The sequence below is a fragment of the Parus major genome, chromosome 17 (genome assembly GCF_001522545.3).
Source record: "Parus major isolate Abel chromosome 17, Parus_major1.1, whole genome shotgun sequence".
NCBI lineage: Eukaryota > Metazoa > Chordata > Aves > Passeriformes > Paridae > Parus > Parus major.
Genome location: NC_031785.1, coordinates 8,693,431 through 8,709,876, shown reverse-complemented (window position 1 = coordinate 8,709,876; position 16,446 = coordinate 8,693,431). Strand labels below are relative to the sequence as shown.

The 16,446-nt window shown below is 51.9% G+C and overlaps 2 protein-coding genes across 2 annotated transcripts in view; both read left to right on the top strand.

Annotated features, from left to right (window-relative positions):
- Positions 1-11,517, top strand: part of CACNA1B (calcium voltage-gated channel subunit alpha1 B) — a 225,353-nt gene extending 213,836 nt beyond the window's left edge. Inside the window, exons 41-46 of the mRNA XM_015644531.2 lie at positions 225-352; positions 1,281-1,407; positions 2,214-2,324; positions 6,325-6,532; positions 6,687-6,895; positions 8,528-11,517. Of these exons, the coding sequence (XP_015500017.1) occupies positions 225-352; positions 1,281-1,407; positions 2,214-2,324; positions 6,325-6,532; positions 6,687-6,895; positions 8,528-9,052 (1,308 nt within the window). The 3' untranslated portion in view covers positions 9,053-11,517. The remainder of the gene's footprint in view (positions 1-224; positions 353-1,280; positions 1,408-2,213; positions 2,325-6,324; positions 6,533-6,686; positions 6,896-8,527) is intronic.
- The window catches only part of LOC107212207 (collagen alpha-1(I) chain), a 65,464-nt gene continuing 59,623 nt past the window's right edge, over positions 10,606-16,446 (top strand). The window contains exon 1 of the mRNA XM_033518542.1: positions 10,606-10,611. Coding sequence (XP_033374433.1) covers positions 10,606-10,611 — 6 coding nt within the window. The remainder of the gene's footprint in view (positions 10,612-16,446) is intronic.

Genomic DNA, 16,446 nt, shown 5'->3' with positions numbered 1-16,446 from the left:
TTCAGAGGGAATGGGAATGGAAACAGGACTTGGGAGAACATTCAGAGGGAAAGGGAAGGAAGCAGGACTTGATTTGTACCTGGCGTCCCTCAGAGCCTCTCCCAGCTGTGCCCAGTCTGGGGTGGCCTTTCTGCAGTCCCAGGGTGGCAAAGTGGACTTTCCACGGACTGGGAAAAGCCCTGCAGCCCCTGCCAGCTCTGACAACCTTCCCTTGTGCTTGGCAGCCCGGGCCTGTGTCCCTCTTCCACCCCTTGAAGGCCACCCTGGAGCAGACGCAGCCCGCGGCCTTCAACAACGCCAAGGCCTTCCTGCGCCAGAAGAGCTCGGCCTCCCTCAACAACGGGGGAGCCCTGTGAGTATCCCCGACCCCCCTGCAGAGCCACCACCCCTTGGGGGTCACCCCAGCCACCACTGCTGCTCCAGTGGCTCTGGTGGCACCAGCAGCGCCTTCTCACCGCGGTTGGGACAATTCCCACCGCTGGCTCTGCTCCCACCGCCGTTATCCCTGTGCTGGTGGTGTGGGGATCTGGGGTTTCCTTCATGAATCCTCACTGGAGAGCTTCCCAGTGTGAGTTTGCTCACAGGAGTTTGGGACTGCTGCAAAACAACTGAACAAACCCCACTGACCATCCCAGCAGTGAGTTTTTGGGAGGCCAAAGATCCTTGGGAATAAATTCACTGGGTAACAGCAAGTGCTTGCCACAACACGATTTGTCTCTTTGGGAAAATTATCCCTTCATGGAGAGCTTTCCAAACAGTCCTAGTGACAGTGATCCCTAATCAATTCTCCATTTCCTGCTCTCCAGGATTTTTTCTCCTGATTTTCCTCCGGATCAGGAGCACTATGGGTTTTTAGTGGCAGCTGAGGTTTAAACATCCCAAATAATCCTGATGGGGAAACCAACACCAGACTGGACAGCTGATGAAGGGTGTTTCAGCATGGTGGAGGTGTTTGACCAGTGTCCAGCTGGTCCTGCACACAGAATCAGCCTGAACTCCCAAATGCTTTGTTGTCCATCAGCAATTAAGTGGCAGAAGTTGTTTTCCTTAACAACTGAAAAAAAGAAATCATAGTTGGTTCAATTTCCTCATTCTCACGGGATTTTCAGGCTCTACAGGGCAAAATCCCAGGGGAGCTCAGAGCTTCACCAGCCACTGTGCCCATCCTGAAACTGATTTTCACACCTGAAACCCCACAGGGTGCTCGAGTTTGGTTTGCCAAATTCAGCAGAATCTTTGCAAAAAAGAATGAATCTTTTTCCCTCTTTTCCTTTGGACAGGCCACCCCCGGAGGGAGGGATCAAAGAGTCCAGTTCCTGGGGGACCCAGCGCACCCAGGACGTGTTCTATGAAACCAGGAGCCCAGCTTTTGAGCGGGGCCACTCCGAGGAGATCCCCATTGAGAGGGTGAGCAAATGGTGGGAAGGGGGAGGTGCAGATTTTAGAGCTGTGGGACAACTTGAGAAACGTAAGAAAATGTTTAGAAAAAGCAGGTGAGGACGGGGTGAGATGCAGGAGATTTTAGAGGTGTGGTAGAACTCCAGAAATGTAAGGAAATGTTTAGAAAAAGCAGGTGAAGATGGGGTGAGATGCAGGAAATTTTAGAACTGTAGTAGAATTTAAGAAATCTTAGAAAATACCTAAAAAAAACCCAGGTGAAGACAGGGTGAGGTACTGGAGATTTTAGAGCCGTGGTGGAATTTCAGAAGTTTTAGAAAGTGTTTAGAAAAACCAGGTGAAGACAGGGGACCTGCATTAGCAGATCTGTCCCTTGAGGGACATTGTTGTGTCTCGTTTGCTTGAGCATTGTGGAGAAACCCCAAACCTGGCAGCTCCCACTGCCTGATCCGGGCTTGCTTTTCCTGGAATTCTGTCTTGCTGCCATAGATTTACCTCAGGCTTTCTCCTCCCATTTCCCAATCCCATTGTCCCAGCTCAGATGAGGGGTTTCAGGTCAGAATGACCTGAGGGGTTCCCCAGGTCACAGCTGGGGCTCCTGGCTGGTGGAAAAGCTCATCCCACTGCTTGTGGGATGTCCTTGCTGAGGACAGAGTGACCCAGGCACTCCACAGCTCTTCAGTTGTTCTTTCCCACACCAGCACCTCTTCCCAGTCAAATCAAAGAATCAAATCAAATCAATTCAAGAAGCTGATGGTGGCTTCAAAGCTGACTCTTGTGTTCTTGCTGCTGAAATGGTTCCATGTTTTGATCAGGTGGTAGAAATGAAGGAGATCAGCCCCACAGTTGCCAACGGAGAGCCCCAGCCAGGCCTGGAGAGCCAGGGCAGGGCGGCCTCCATGCCACGGCTGGCTGCTGAAACCCAGGTGAGCGCTGGGGATGTGATGGTGGGAGGCTGAGAGCGGGCCAGGATCTCAGCATCTTCCCTCTGCTCCTCGTGCCTTGGGAATATTGGTTTTAAAGGAGGTGGAGACGGGAATCCAGGCCTTGTGCTGGGATGGTGGGGGTTCCCTGTGGGGTGTGGTGGGATTCCCTGCAGGAGATGGCTGGGGTTCCCTGTGGGGTGTGGTGGGATTCCCTGCAGGAGATGGCTGGGGTTCCCTGCAGGGTGTGGTCAGGATTCTCTTCAGGAGATGGCCAGGTTTCCCTGTGGGGTGTGGTGGGATTCCCTGCAGGAGATGGCCAGGTTTCCCTGCAGGGTGTGGCAGCTCTCCTGTGCAGTCCCCAGCGCTGTCCCCAGTTTTACTCCCCACTGCTTGCAGCAGAAGACCACCCAGGATGACCCCTCTGGCTGTCTGGGTCACTGTTTGGGGACAGGGCCATTTGCAGGCTGTATTCCTGGAAGGCACATTTCCCATCAGATGTGTGGTGTCCAACCAGCCAAGCCGTGTTCCTGTGTCCCATCCTTACAAACAGCTGGAGATGTGCTGTGACACACTTGTGTGGATGCAGCAGGCACAGGGAGCTGTGCCTGGGACACTGAGTGTGCTCCCTGTTTTTTCCTGTACTGTCACCTTGGCCAGTAATTTGGTGTTGAGGATTTCCCTTGTTGTTTTCACTCATTTTTTAAAGAAATCTCCTCACTGGAGTTGGCTTGCACAGCAGCTTGTGGGCTCTGCTGAGTGTGTAGGATGTCCCAGATCAGTTTTGGCCATTTCACACGTTTGTTGCTGTTTGTCCCCAATGCTGCCCAGCCACCATCCTGCCTCCTGTGTCACAACATCTCACCACTCGTGTCCTGCCTCATTCCCAGGGCCTGATTCACACAGCCAGGAGGGAGCAGCCTGGCCTCGGGCTCTGTTTCTGTGGCTCTCTGAGCAGAATGTGAAGGATCTGCTGCAGCCTAAAGTGAAACCCCGAGTTGTGCACACACAGAATAGCTCCTACAGATGGAATTGTGCCAACACTGGAGCTGCCCCTCGCCAGCCAGAGGATTTCCCACCTGGCTCCAGGAGCTGCAGCCTTTGTGGGAGCTCTGGGAATCTCGGAATTATCAGGAGCACTCCTCACTGTGCTTAATAAAACCAACAGCCCACAAAAGCAAAGCCTTTTCCCTTCCCAGAAATTGTCCTTTATCTTAGACCACAGCCTCTTTCCTTCCTTGGCAGTGCAGCTGGCAGAGCCTTCCCCTGGGAAACTCCTCTCCACGGCAGTCAGATACTCGCAGGAGTGTCCCTGACAGAAGCATGCCTTGTGTCCCCAGGGTGTCACTGCCCCTGGTGCCACACCTGGCTGTGAATCAGGCCCAGCATCTCAGATCTAACCTCATTTAAGAATACAATGTTCAGTGTTTGTAGCTTGGGTGAATAACTGATGTCCTCTCTGTGTGTGTCTCCCCCTCCACGCCCCCCTCCCTCCCTCTCACGCGCTGCTCTGCCCCATCCCAACTTTGAGTTCTCTCTAACTCTTATTTGCAACGCTTTCTGTTCCTGGACGTCTCCCTTTCTGTTTGCCTCTCTCTTTTTTATGTTCCACTCATTTAAAAAAACCCTTCCTCCTGTGTTTCCACCCTCCCTCTTTGCTGTCCTGCCCTCATCTCCTCCCTCCCTGGTCGTCATGGTGTCTGCTGCACGTCTGATGTCTGACACTGGCTGTACTGTGGGGCTGCTTCCAATAATGTCCCTCACCTTGTCCGAATTGTTTGCAGAGGAGCAAAGCACGGTCACCTGGGAGTTACCTGGCAGTATGTAGTTTGCACTAAATTGTATCCTATTAAATTCATCTTCAGAATTTATTAACCTTCCTTTAACCCTTGACTTTTCTCCCCTCTCATCCGGAGTCGCGCCGGCGCAGCCGCTCTGTCTCTCTCTTCCCACTTTTCCCTCGATCCATGGCTGCATGCTGCTCGCTCTGGTAGCAGGGCTTGGGTGGGTGGTTTGCTTCTCTTTTTTTAATTTTTTGATTTGTTTATTTTCATGCCTCCTTGCTCAGGAATTTAGGCAGTGAAAACAGTCGGGTTGGTAATGATGAAGCAATTAGCAACTCTCTGCAGGGGTGCCTGCAGTCTCCCGAGGCTTTTTTGGGAGCCTGTGCCTCCCATAACAAGGGGATTTATGGAAAAGGGATTGATTGCTTTGCCACTGATTCGTGTCACTGGCACTTCTGTCCCTGGAATAATCGTGGAAGCAAAGAGAAATATTCATATCTTGTCAACCTACCTGTTTAGGTTTTGGTTTTTTTGTGGGGGGAATTTTCCTGTTGTTTTCTTCCTGGCGGCCTGTATATGGATTTTGAAAACTTGGATGTGTTTTTACTGGCAAATACTTTCACTTCCCATATTTTTGCCCATTTTTCCCCAGTTTACAGCCCCCCTGCTTTCCCCCAGCTGCAGTCCCAGCCCTAAACAAGGACAGAGAGGAAGCTCCCAAGTAGAATTTCTTGTCCACACGAATGAGGGCCCCAAGAAGTGACACAAAAGCAGCACAAAGTGGTCCTGCTGATGGAATTGGTGCTTCCAGAGCCACACCACAAGCTCTGCTGGGCTCCCTCATCCCAGCCTTGTGCCTCTGATAAACCTTCCAGCACCAGGATCCCAACTTCCCTTCCCTGGGAAGCACCAAAACGTGGCTGACTGCCCAGATCATGCCTTTACAGCCAGGATAATCTGCCCTCAAGGGGAGGGAGAGTGGTTTTTCCACTCAAAAGAAGGAGCAGAGCTGTGAAACTATTGGCTTTGCCTTGGGTAAATAGCATGGGGAGGCAGAGATCTGGATTTTGGGATAAGCAAACAAAAGAGAGCAGACAGGAAAAATAATACAGAGCTCTCAGGAAAGGTTACAGTGAGCAGAGTAAATGTTCTGTGAGAGCTGCTGCTGGAGGCACTTATTGGATTGGGAATTCAAACGAGTTTAAGGCTGAGGGACTGGGGAACCTCCTGAATTTCACTGTGAGCTGGAGCACCATGCTCTGAGATCTCTCCTCTGGCACACAGCTGGCATGCAGTGACAGACCCAGGGAAGCTTCCAGAGGATGGATGAGGTGCTGTCTCCACACAGAGCCAACCAGAGAAGGAAATGTGGGAATTGTCCCTGTTTTCTGAGCTTTATCCAGGACGGAGGCTGTGGGGGAGCTGTCCTGCAGGGCACTTGTCTGGGGTTCTGCAGAACTTTTGTAAGGTTTTGGATCTAAAGGGAAGGGAACAGGGTCTGGATCTGTCAGAGCAGGGTCTGGAGCTGCCACTGGCACAGGGAGAGGGTCCAGCAATGCTGTTGCAGCTCTCGGTGCCCAGATGTTTGGACACAAATGTTTTAAAAACAGCAATAGCAAACCCAGGTATTCCTTTCTGGAGATGTCCTGGTGGGATTGCAGGATGTAGATACTATCCTTGCCCCAGGCAATGGGCTTCAGGGAGTGATGGTGGGACAAGAGAAGTTTAAATGTTTGATGGGAGTTGTTCACTGCAGGGAGGTAGAAGGAATTTCCTGGTGGCTTGGCCTATTCCTCACCCTGATTCCTGATTTTTCTCCCCCTCCTTGTGGTGCTCAGCTTTCCTCTTTGGAGCTGCTTTGGGATGCAGGCCCTGGAGCAGCTGTGGGTGCCCCTGGTGTTGGAGAATTCCCCTTGTGAGGTGCTTGGCTGCTGCTCTGCCCTGTGTCCCTGCTGGGCTCCCCGCTGGGTGTGCTGTGTGGTGCTGCCCGTGCCTCTGCTCCCGTGGATTGGCACTTGGAGATCACAGTCCCTCTCCAAATTTCACACTCAATCCACATCCCCCAAATCCTGCTGCCCGTTCCGGTTGTCTCCAATTAACCATTTCTCTCCTTGCCCTCCTTCTGTCGCTGTTTAACCCCCCATGCTGGGAAGCAGGCAGCCGAGCGGGGCCCGGCGCCTTCCCTCACCCTGCTCCGTGTCCCTCCCTGTTCCCTGCAGCCCATCCCGGACACGAGCCCCATGAAGCGCTCGGTCTCCACGCTGACCCCGCAGCGCCCTCACCCCATGCACCTCTACGAGTATTCCTTGGAGCGGATGCCTCCGGAGCAGGGCCACCACCACCACCACCACCGCTGCCACCGGCGGAAAGAGAAGAAGCAGAAGTCCTTGGACAGGGCCGCCCATCACTTGGCTGATGGCCAAGCTGGTGAGTGCTTTGCCAACGAGGATTTGTCCCTGGGAGGTCAGGGGGGAGATGGATGTCCCTCATCCCCCTCCTTTCCGGTGGGATTTGGGGTCCTGCCTGCGTGGAAGGACCTCCCCGCCCCACACTCGCTGCTGACCCGATGTTCTCCTTTCAGTAGCCCAGTCTGGAGAGTCTTCCAAGGACAAGAAGCAGGAGCGTGGCCGCTCCCAGGAGAGGAAGCAGCACTCCTCCTCCTCCTCTGAAAAGCAGCGCTTCTACTCCTGCGACCGCTACGGCAGCCGGGACCGTGCCCAGCCCAAATCTGCTGACCAGAGCAGGCCCACCTCCCCCAACGGGGGCCCCGAGCACGGCCCGCACAGACAGGTGAGGAGAGGCAGGGTGGGGAAACAGCCCTGAGCTCTGACAGCGATTTGTGCACCTTTTCCATCTTCTGCTTGAATCAGAGGAGGTGGGAAGGGGAAGGAAGGTCAGGCAGGTGCAGATAAAGCCATTGAGGTCCTGCTTGGGGCCCCACACCAAGGTTGGAAAAATCCTTTCAAGGCCAAGCTGTGCTCAATCCCACCTTGTCACCAGCCCACAGTGCTCAGTGCCACCTCCAGGGATGGGGGCTCCAAACCTCCCTGGAGAGCTCCTTCCAATGCCTGACCAGCCTTTCCAGGCAGGAATTCCTCCTGATGTCCTCCTGATGTTCCTAAACCTCCCCTGGCACAACTTTAGACCATTTCCTCTTGTCCTATTTCCTCTTACATGGGAGCACAGCCTGACCCCCACCTGGCTCCATACTTCTGTCAGAGAGCTGTAGAAATCAAAAGGGTCCTCCCTGAGCCTCCTTTTCTCCAGGCTAAAATTTAGTTTTTTGTAATTGTGAAGTGCTCAGACCCTTGGGAGAAGCTGGGAATGTTGCTGGGCACTGGGAGAGCCAGGCAGAGCAGAACAAGCAGTGACTGACAGCCTTGACAAGTCTAGGAATGAAAAAGTGCTCTTTAGAAATGAAAGTGTGGTCTCAAAACGTTAGGTTGGGAAAGGCTGAGAGGTTGTTCAATGCACTCATGTCCTGCCTTGGGAGAATGTAAACAGAAATGGGAAGACAGGGGACCTTTCCTCTCACTCATGGCATTTGTGTAAATTACTGCAGCTTAGTTCACTCTCACAAGGCATTATTAGTAACCCAGGGAGCTGCCAGACCCTTCTACCACTCCAAAACCAAATGTGTAATATGAAGGAGGAGAGTGTGAGCACATATCTGTTAAAGGGACTTGTTAAAGCCTGTCCAAAAAAGATTTTGGTTGTAATTTTTTCAGACATTGTCTATTTAATCCAATAATTCATTCCCAACCTACAAAAAACAGTCACCCAGATTGTCCTTCTGTGGAGAATCCATAATAATAATAACAACCCATGATCCAGTCTGGCAACAGAAATAGATTAGTGGAATTCTAAACTGGTTTGATTTGTAGGGGACCTTAAAGCTCATCTTGTTCCAGCCCTCTGCTGTGGGCAGGGACATCTCCCACAAACCCACACGCACAACTGCGGGGTGAAGCTCTGCACAAACCCACCCCAAAGCTAAACCATAAAAAAAGTAACAGTAACTTGTAAAAGCCCCCAGTAACTCGGGTTTTTGAGCTGCTCCCAGGCCAGGTAAGGCGCATGTCGAGCCCTGTATGCTGTGGGTGCCTCCCTTGGGCACTGTCCCCTCTGTTGGAGCCGTGTGCCAGTTTGCGTCCTACCGGTGCTCTGCCCCTCTCTGTTCCTACTGCTCCCAGACTTGAACTCTCCAGCTCTTCACATCTTGTGTTGAATGATCTCTCGAGATTCTCCCCACCCCGACTGTGCTTGTCTAAACTCTCTCTTTTTTTTTGCTTTTCTTTCCTCTTGTGACTCGTCTCCGCCTTCTGTTGCTTCTCCTTCTGTTTGATACCTGCCTGCCTTTGTGTTTGTCCGGCGTTTCCCTTTTTTTATTTTTTGATTTGCTCTGTTCCAATTTTGATGTAGGGCAGTGGTTCAGTTAATGGGAGCCCCTTGCTGTCGACATCTGGTGCTAGTACCCCCTGCCGGGGTCGGAGGCAGCTCCCACAGACTCCACTGACCCCACGCCCCAGCATCACTTACAAGACCGCTAACTCCTCGCCCGTGCACTTCACCACTTTCCAAACCCCCACGTTCTCCCCGGGCCGCCTGAGCCGCGGGCTGTCCGAGCACAACGCGCTGCTGCGGGGGGAGCAGCAGCCGCCCCCGCCCGCCGTGGCCCGCATCGGTTCCGACCCCTACCTGGGCCACCGCGACGCCAGCGACAGCCCGCAGCGCGCCGTGCCCGAGGACACGCTCACCTTCGAGGAGGCCGTGGCCACCAACTCGGGCCGCTCCTCGAGGACTTCCTACGTCTCCTCCCTGACCTCGCAGTCGCACCAAATCCGCCGGGTGCCCAATGGGTACCACTACACGCTGGGGCTCAACTCGGGCCCCGGCGCCCGAGGACGCAATTACTACCACGAAGCCGACGAGGATGACTGGTGCTAGCGGCTCGGCGGAACGCTGCGAGGTGTGCGTGCTTAATAAGGATGAGTTTTATCATCTGGAGGGCTGGGAGCTCCCACGGGGGCCCGGGGCCGGAGAAAGCCGGCGGGGCAGCCCCGAGAACTGCTCAGCGCCCGGGGCCGGAGATGCCCCTGCAGCCTCTCTCTCCTCTGTTGTTCTTTAGGTTTTTTTTCCTTTTTGATTTGGTTTTTTTTGCACTAGACAGATGGAGGAAGAAGGCTCCCTCCTTCTGGGGAAGGCAGAGGGAGGAGCACATCCCTCTCTGCCCCCTCCCCACTGCCTTGTCTAGTCCCGAGACACGCACCAGGCGCCAACCCAGCCACGGATGCGAGGCGCCGGGAGAAGAGCGATCCTCGCCTTCCACGGTGGAAAAGCAGAACTGTGGGTCCTTCTTGAGATTGGCGCAGTTTTGTTGGGCTATTTCTTAATTAATTCACCGTCATAATTCCCCCCTGCCAGGGCGGGAGCCGGGGGTCGCGAAGGGACTCGCGTGAACAATGCTCGCCCCCGCCTTCTGCCTCGTTGAGCGCTGAGAAGGAAGAGATGCACCCCAGAAACTGGGAGAGGAGAAACACAGCCCAGAACAAAGGACAGTCCTTTGGGACTTGATGTTCAGCCACTGCAATCCTTTAGGGCAGAGCTGGTGCCACCCCCGAGCTGACCCTGCTGTGACACCGCTGCCCTGGGGGTCTCTAAATGTCACTCGCCACATCGGGTCCTTCACACTGACACACGGTAAAGCCACAAGAGAGCTCCTTTGTAAGGACTGTTTCCTTGCTGCTGAGACTTTTCAATCCATCCCTCTCTCCTGTTGACTGCAACACGCCCTCACTGTTTTGTCTTGTTTACAATATAAGCTTGATTTAGCAAAAAACAATGTAAAAAAAAAAAAAAGTCCACAAAAAAAACAAACAACAAACAACCCAAACAAAAAGAGGAAAAAAAAAAAAAAGCGTAGGGGTGAGAAGAAGAAATGTTATTGGTTTTATATCAAGCTATTAGATAGAACTTTAACTTTTCATTGTGTGCATTTTTGTAAATTGTACAGTAAAAAAAAAACCAAAAAAAAAAAAAAAAAGAAAAAAATTTCCTCTTTCTGTAGAGAATTAGTCCAATTGTCATTCCAGGTCCCACCGTTTCTACCGAATGCTCCAGTTGTTCACTACTAAGTGCCTAACCTTTGAAATCTTTCACAGTGACGATGCAACCTCTTGCTTGGAGGCATCAGAGCTCGGGCGAGCGTGGGGCGGGCAGAGGGGGCAGGGGCCGAGCAGCCGGAGCCTCGGAGGGGCCCTGGGGTCACCACGGCCCCCACACTCCTCCCCAGGCCGGCAGCTTCCAGTGGGGAAGGCAAACGTGCTTTGGGCTTGGTTTGGGTTTTGTTGGCCTTTTACTTTTTTTTTATTTTTAATTTATTTTTATTTATTTTATTTTTTAGAATCTATAAATATATATATATAAATATACTTTTATGGGTGGGAGGGGAGCGGTTGCAGCAAACAAAGCCGGCCTTGTCTCATTGCCCAGTGGAGGAAATGAAGGTGGGAAAGGGCAGCATCTCCCACAGGCCAGCTGAGAGAGCTCAGGCCATGCATCACTGGCGTGGAGGGCAGTTGGAGTGGGTTGTTTTTATTGCCTGATAAGAGAAGGTTAAAAAGAAAAAAAAGATGATAATGATAATAATAATAATAATAATAATCCAAACCTCTAACTCTGATTCTCAGGGATGAGATTTCTGCGTTTCTTGCAACGACTCTTGTGTTGGCTGGTTTCTTTCTTTTGTGCCCGTGTGGATTCCTGCACTGTGAGCCTGGGAAAGGGGCAAACGCGCTGTGCTGGCGGGGAGGGAGGCTGGGGACAAAGCTCGGCCATGACCTCGTGCCCAAGGCCCTGCTGAGCCCTTGTGGGGCTGGTTTGGGTCACAGGGCAGCCAGAGGATGTGGAGAGGTTAAAAGGTGAAAGGAGGAAGGGAGGGAGGTGCTGGGCACATCCCTAAAAATGCCACTAGGAAAGAGGATAGGGTTTGAGAAGTGAATTTTTTCAGAGGTTCTACCAAGCCCCAGAGCTGTGGAACTTCTCCAGGCGCAGCGGTGGCGTGGGATGGGTGGAAATCCCGCTGGCCCTGGTGATCTGTTCTGTCCCTGGGGTGCTTGGAGGGGATCAGATGCCACCAAAACGCTCAGGAGCTCTCTCGTGCTCTCAGCAGAGTCTGTCAGCCTCAGGCAGGAGCAGTCTGCTCTAGGGTGGTTCTTCACATCTCCTGTAGCTCTTCCCTTGAGGAAACTCAACCCGCTTTTGTTCCCTCCGGTGTTTTGTTTTAATTTCGTTCTGTTCAGTAGCAATCTCTGGCCAATCTCATCCCTGGATTCTGCTAAAGGCTAACTCCTGTCTGTATCTCTGTCTCTGTACTCGTGTGCGCTCGGAATAAAGGCAGTGTGGTAGCCAGAGGTCACGGCTGGCGTTCCTGGCATTCCCAAACGGAGGGCTATGCAACCAGACGACACGTCCGGACACACACCCACCCACCCCAGCACCATCAAAGACCTTCATCCATCTGTAGCTTTAGCTGCTGGATTTTCCTGTTTCAGGCTTCAGCACGATCGTGACCAAATGTTTTATACATTTTCCTGAAACGAAGGCACAAACACTTTATTTGAATTTTTCCGTGGGGACGTTCCTATTTTACTCTAGGAAGTCGAGGGGAAGGGGCAACACCATCTCTCTGCCAGTGCATGCAAACACTGTACCCACACTGGAAATGTGTCTTTCAGACAGAGATGTCTTTCTGTACGGAATAATTCTGTCTTTTCCCCACTTTCCTCTCCCATTTTCCATCCCCAACCCCCCCAGCCCTGCACTAACACAGCCTTGGGTCAATTCTTAGGGAGAACACAAATCTCAAGTTGTCCAAATCCTCCACCCACCTCGTAGGGGTCGATGACAGTGACAGACCACAATTATCCATAACCCTTTCCCAACATTTTTTTACAGCCTCTCTGCTGTCTCTCCATCTTTCCAAGAATCCTCATAGTGAGTTGCCAAACTTGAATTGCACCGATCAGTTTTCTGCATCCAGAACCAGTCTCGTAGTGGCTGTACTTTGAATAAGTAATGTTTGCATGTAATATATATACATATATACATATCTATAAAAAGTATGTGCATGGAAAATGTTTATCTTCGTACTTTTTTGATACAATGTATTCATCAGTTGTTAATTTTTAATTATATTTGATATAAATTTGGGGGTTTGTTGCAAAACTTTATATTTAAAAAAACAGTGTGAAAAACGATCAAAGTTCCAATCATGCAACACAAACGGAACTTTACCCAAAAAAAAATATAAGGGGAAAAAAAAAAATTGAGAAAAAAAAAAAAAAAGGTTCTGTGATTGCCTAGTTTGCTGCCTGAATAATATTTATCAGCCAAACTTTGAATTCTGCAGTTGTTTCTACAATTCCATTTTGTATGAAGCAAAGTCCTTGAATTAAAATAAAAACTTAGCAAAAAAAAACAAAAGCAACCAAGCTGAGCAATTCCCAGACGCTGTGTGCGGTGTGCCTGCTGACCGGGAGACGCCGGAGGGCCGGCTCCGAGGGGCTGCCCACCTCCAGGAGTGACTGACTGCATCCCAAACTGGGATTTTGTAAGGAATTGGCTGCATTTGTTGGGGTTTTTTTGTCCATAGAGGCTTCACCGATGCTTGGGTTGAGCAGGGAGCTGTTTGGAATTTTGTGGTGTGGATTCAGTGTGGAGGTGGAAGTTCCTGGAGAGCAACAGGCGGCAGAACTGTAAAGTTGAGGGTTAAAAACCCACCCCAACAGCGACTGATTCCTGCCAGGTTTTTAACAGAGGGGTTTTTTTCTAAAACATCCTAAAAACATCTCCTAAAACGCTGGCAGGGGTTGCCCAGAGAAGCTGTGGGTGCCCCATCCCTGCAAACATTCAAGGTCAGGTTGGATGTGAAGCTGATCAAGCTCACGCTGCCCCTGCTCATCCCACAAGGGTTGGACTCGAGGACCTTTAAAGGGTCTGCACTGAGCAGAAAAAACCCAAGGGCTGTTGAGACAGAAGGAAATAACTTCTCATTTCTCTGGATAACTGGAAAATCCACCTCATTCCTTTCCAGGGACAGAAATCCACTTCATCGAGGTCTTCTGGGTTCTTCCCCTTCTCACCTGGATCATAGAGACCTCCAAACCCACTTTACAACCCCCTATGAGTTTTAAAATCCTAAAAGCATTTTGGTAACTCTCTGCCCTTTTAAAGTATTTTTCCCCCTTTTTTTTCTCCTTATTCCAGTTGTGATTTTTGGGTCCAAGACAGCAATGAACCCATCAGCTTCTCCAGGGCCTGCCTGAGCCCTGGGCTGAGGGAGCTGCAACAGGCAGGATCCCTGATCCCACTCTCAAAACATCTCCCACATCCAAAACGCTGGAGCTGGAACCTCTGGGTTTGAGTTCAGCTGAATGCCAAAAATGGGATTTATTTTTGTTCCTCATCCCATTCCTGGAGGAACGTTTTGCTGTCAGGGTGTTTGCACGAGGTCTCCTCCCTGCAGGGACACATCTTTCTAGCAGAGACCACACCATTTCCATCCCAGTGGATAAAACCTGGATCAGCTTTTCCCAGGCCAGCACCCCACACCCGGCTGTGCCGTTAGGGGGTAGCATTTTCAGGCTTTCTCTACTTTCTAGGGAAACAGAAAAAAAAACCCCACTGATTCAAAAGGCTTGGGAGTCATTCCCTGGAATGTTTCTTTTAGGATGCAGAAAACTCAGGGTGAGAGGCTGAGCACACCTGAGTTCAAGGTGCTCAGGTAATTTGGCTTTTTTTTATTCCCTGAAGCATGAAAAGCTGGGATCATCCATTGATTCCTCATTCCAGCCACATTTCAGACAGCACCCACAGACTCCTACATCTCCTCCAAGGTGACAGATTACTCATCCCAGAGTATTCATCCCTCTTTATCAAGCCTAAGCAGATCTCCTGATATTTTCCAGGCTGTGAAAACACCGTTTTCAGAAAGTGCCTGATCGTGATAACAAACCTCAACTCAATGCTGTCACTCAGCACATTCCAAAATATTTTGCAGAAGAGGCAAAATTTGCATTTTTATGTGATTTTAAAAATAAAGTCACTTGAGACCCTTGAAAAGGACTGAATTGCCCAGGGTCACCCAGCAAGTGAGGACAAGGCTGCTCTGCTTCTTCCTTCGTGTTTGAAGTGTGCAGGATTATTTTTACATCCAAAAATAATTTGGTTTTTGGTAGGATCCCGGTGAGGAGGGGTCACTGGGAATTCAGCATCTCCCTGAGAGGGAATTCACTCGGGGAGAATTTAAAGGGAAGAGCAGTGAGAGAAATGCAGGAAGGGATGGCAGCGACTGGGGGCTCTGATAAGGGTGGGCAGATTTTGGGGGTGAAGCCTTGGGGTGGGTGAACCAGCAGGAGAGCAGAGATCTGAGCAAACCATCCCTGAGAGAAGGGGTGGAAATCCAGAATGGAGCCCCTCCACTCAAGGCAGGAGCAGGCTGGTGGAGCAGAGCTGTTCATTCAAAGCAAACTATCAATAACTGGAGTTTATTCATTTTAGCCTCAGCTCCACTTTCTGTCATTGCTCTGAAACAGAATATCCCAGCCCTGGCTTTGTCTGTGTCTGGTTTTATTATTTCTCTGGCTCTGGCTGCCTTTTCTCTCTGCCCAGCACGGCACAGAGGAGGAGGAGGGGGAGGAGGAGGAGGAGGAGGAGGAGTGGTCCTTGTCCAGCTACCCCTGCACAAAAGGCTGGCACACCTGTAGGGGTGAAAACCCGAATTTTCTCAGTGGGGGCTGAGGAGGGGTGTGGATGTGGTTGTGTCACTGGGTACAGCAAATGAGAGGGTGGTTAAAAAGAGGATGCTGAGCTGAGAGACAGGATTGTGGCACAGTAATCCTGGGAGTGTGACAAGTGGGTTTTCGTCCTCGTAGATTGGAGAGTGTTTGAAAGACACGGTTCTGCAGGTGATCAAGCAAAAAAAGACCTGGTTCTGCAGGTGATCCACCTAAACCAGACCTGGATCTGCAGGTGATCCACCTAAACCAGACCTGGATCTGCAGGAGATCCACCTAAACCAGACCTGGTTCTGCAGGAGATCCACCTAAACCAGACCTGGTTCTGGAGGAGATCCACCTAAACCAGACCTGGTTCTGGAGGAGATCCACCTAAACCAGAGCTGATGGGATGTGCAAGGAGCAGAGGGCAGAGTCCCACGGGTGCCCCAGCAGGGATGGGCTGCAGGACATGCCGAGGGACGGGACATGTGCTGCTGGGACAGACGGTCACATCCCAGGGAATCAATCAGGGGGATCCCAGAAGGAAAGACAAACCCGTGTCACATGTTCTTGACAAATAAAATCCTTCCATGGCAAAGCAAAGGCTCCTGGAGTGTCTCTGACCCTCATTTCCTTGGCAAGCTGAGCCAGTGTGGCAGGGGAAGCACCTGGGAAGGGGCAGAGAGAGGTGGACACGGCACATTTTGCACCAAGCTTGGCTCACGTCTCAAGCATCAATCGGGATTTCACGTGAGGACCCCAGAATCTCTTTTGCCAATGACGTGGTGGGGCATTCGCCAGCGAAATGGCAGCTGGGTGTCACTCCTGAGCATCTCCTGCTCCCCGGCAGGGATGTCCAGCTGGAGTTTGGCTGCCTGTCTCTTGCTGAAGGTTCCCAAGCCTTTTGTGTCTCTGCATGATTGCTGCAGGGAAATTATCATGGATTGGGAATGAGCCTGCCTCCCCCATGGGCCTGAGCCAAACCCCCCCGAGCATCTGTGAGCACCCAGGGCTTTGTGGCACACGTGGGGCACAGCGCAGCTCCAGCCGCAGGTGGGCTCTGCTGTGGGGCAGCACCTCGGGCTGCAGCGGGCACTGGGGGTACTCACTTTTGGGGTGAGTCTGCAAAAACCTCCCTCTGGGATGGTGGCGTGGCCCGGCTCAGATTTACCCGCTGTGGTCTCAGTAAGGGGCTGCACCGGCCCAGACCCTGAGGAAAGAGGGGCTGTGCCCAGTCCGGCTCTCTCTGGAGAACTGGGGTGCCTGGCTCACCCCAAAATGCCAGGGCAGGAGGCTCCAGGGGGAGCTGGGCACGGCAGCGGGGGCGCAGCACCCCGAGGAACACTCGCAGTGAGTTTTTGGGGGAGGGAGGATGTGGGATGTCCCCTTCAGCACAGGAGGGGGTGCCAGCAGCCCCCGCAGGAGCCGCCGGAGGTGCAGCCGTGTCTGTGTGTCTGGGCTGTGTCTGTCTGTCCGTCTGGCACCCGCGGAGCCCTGCACGGGGAGGGGAAGGAGAATCCCCATCCCCGAACTCCTCATCCCCGGGTGCCAGATTTTGGGGAG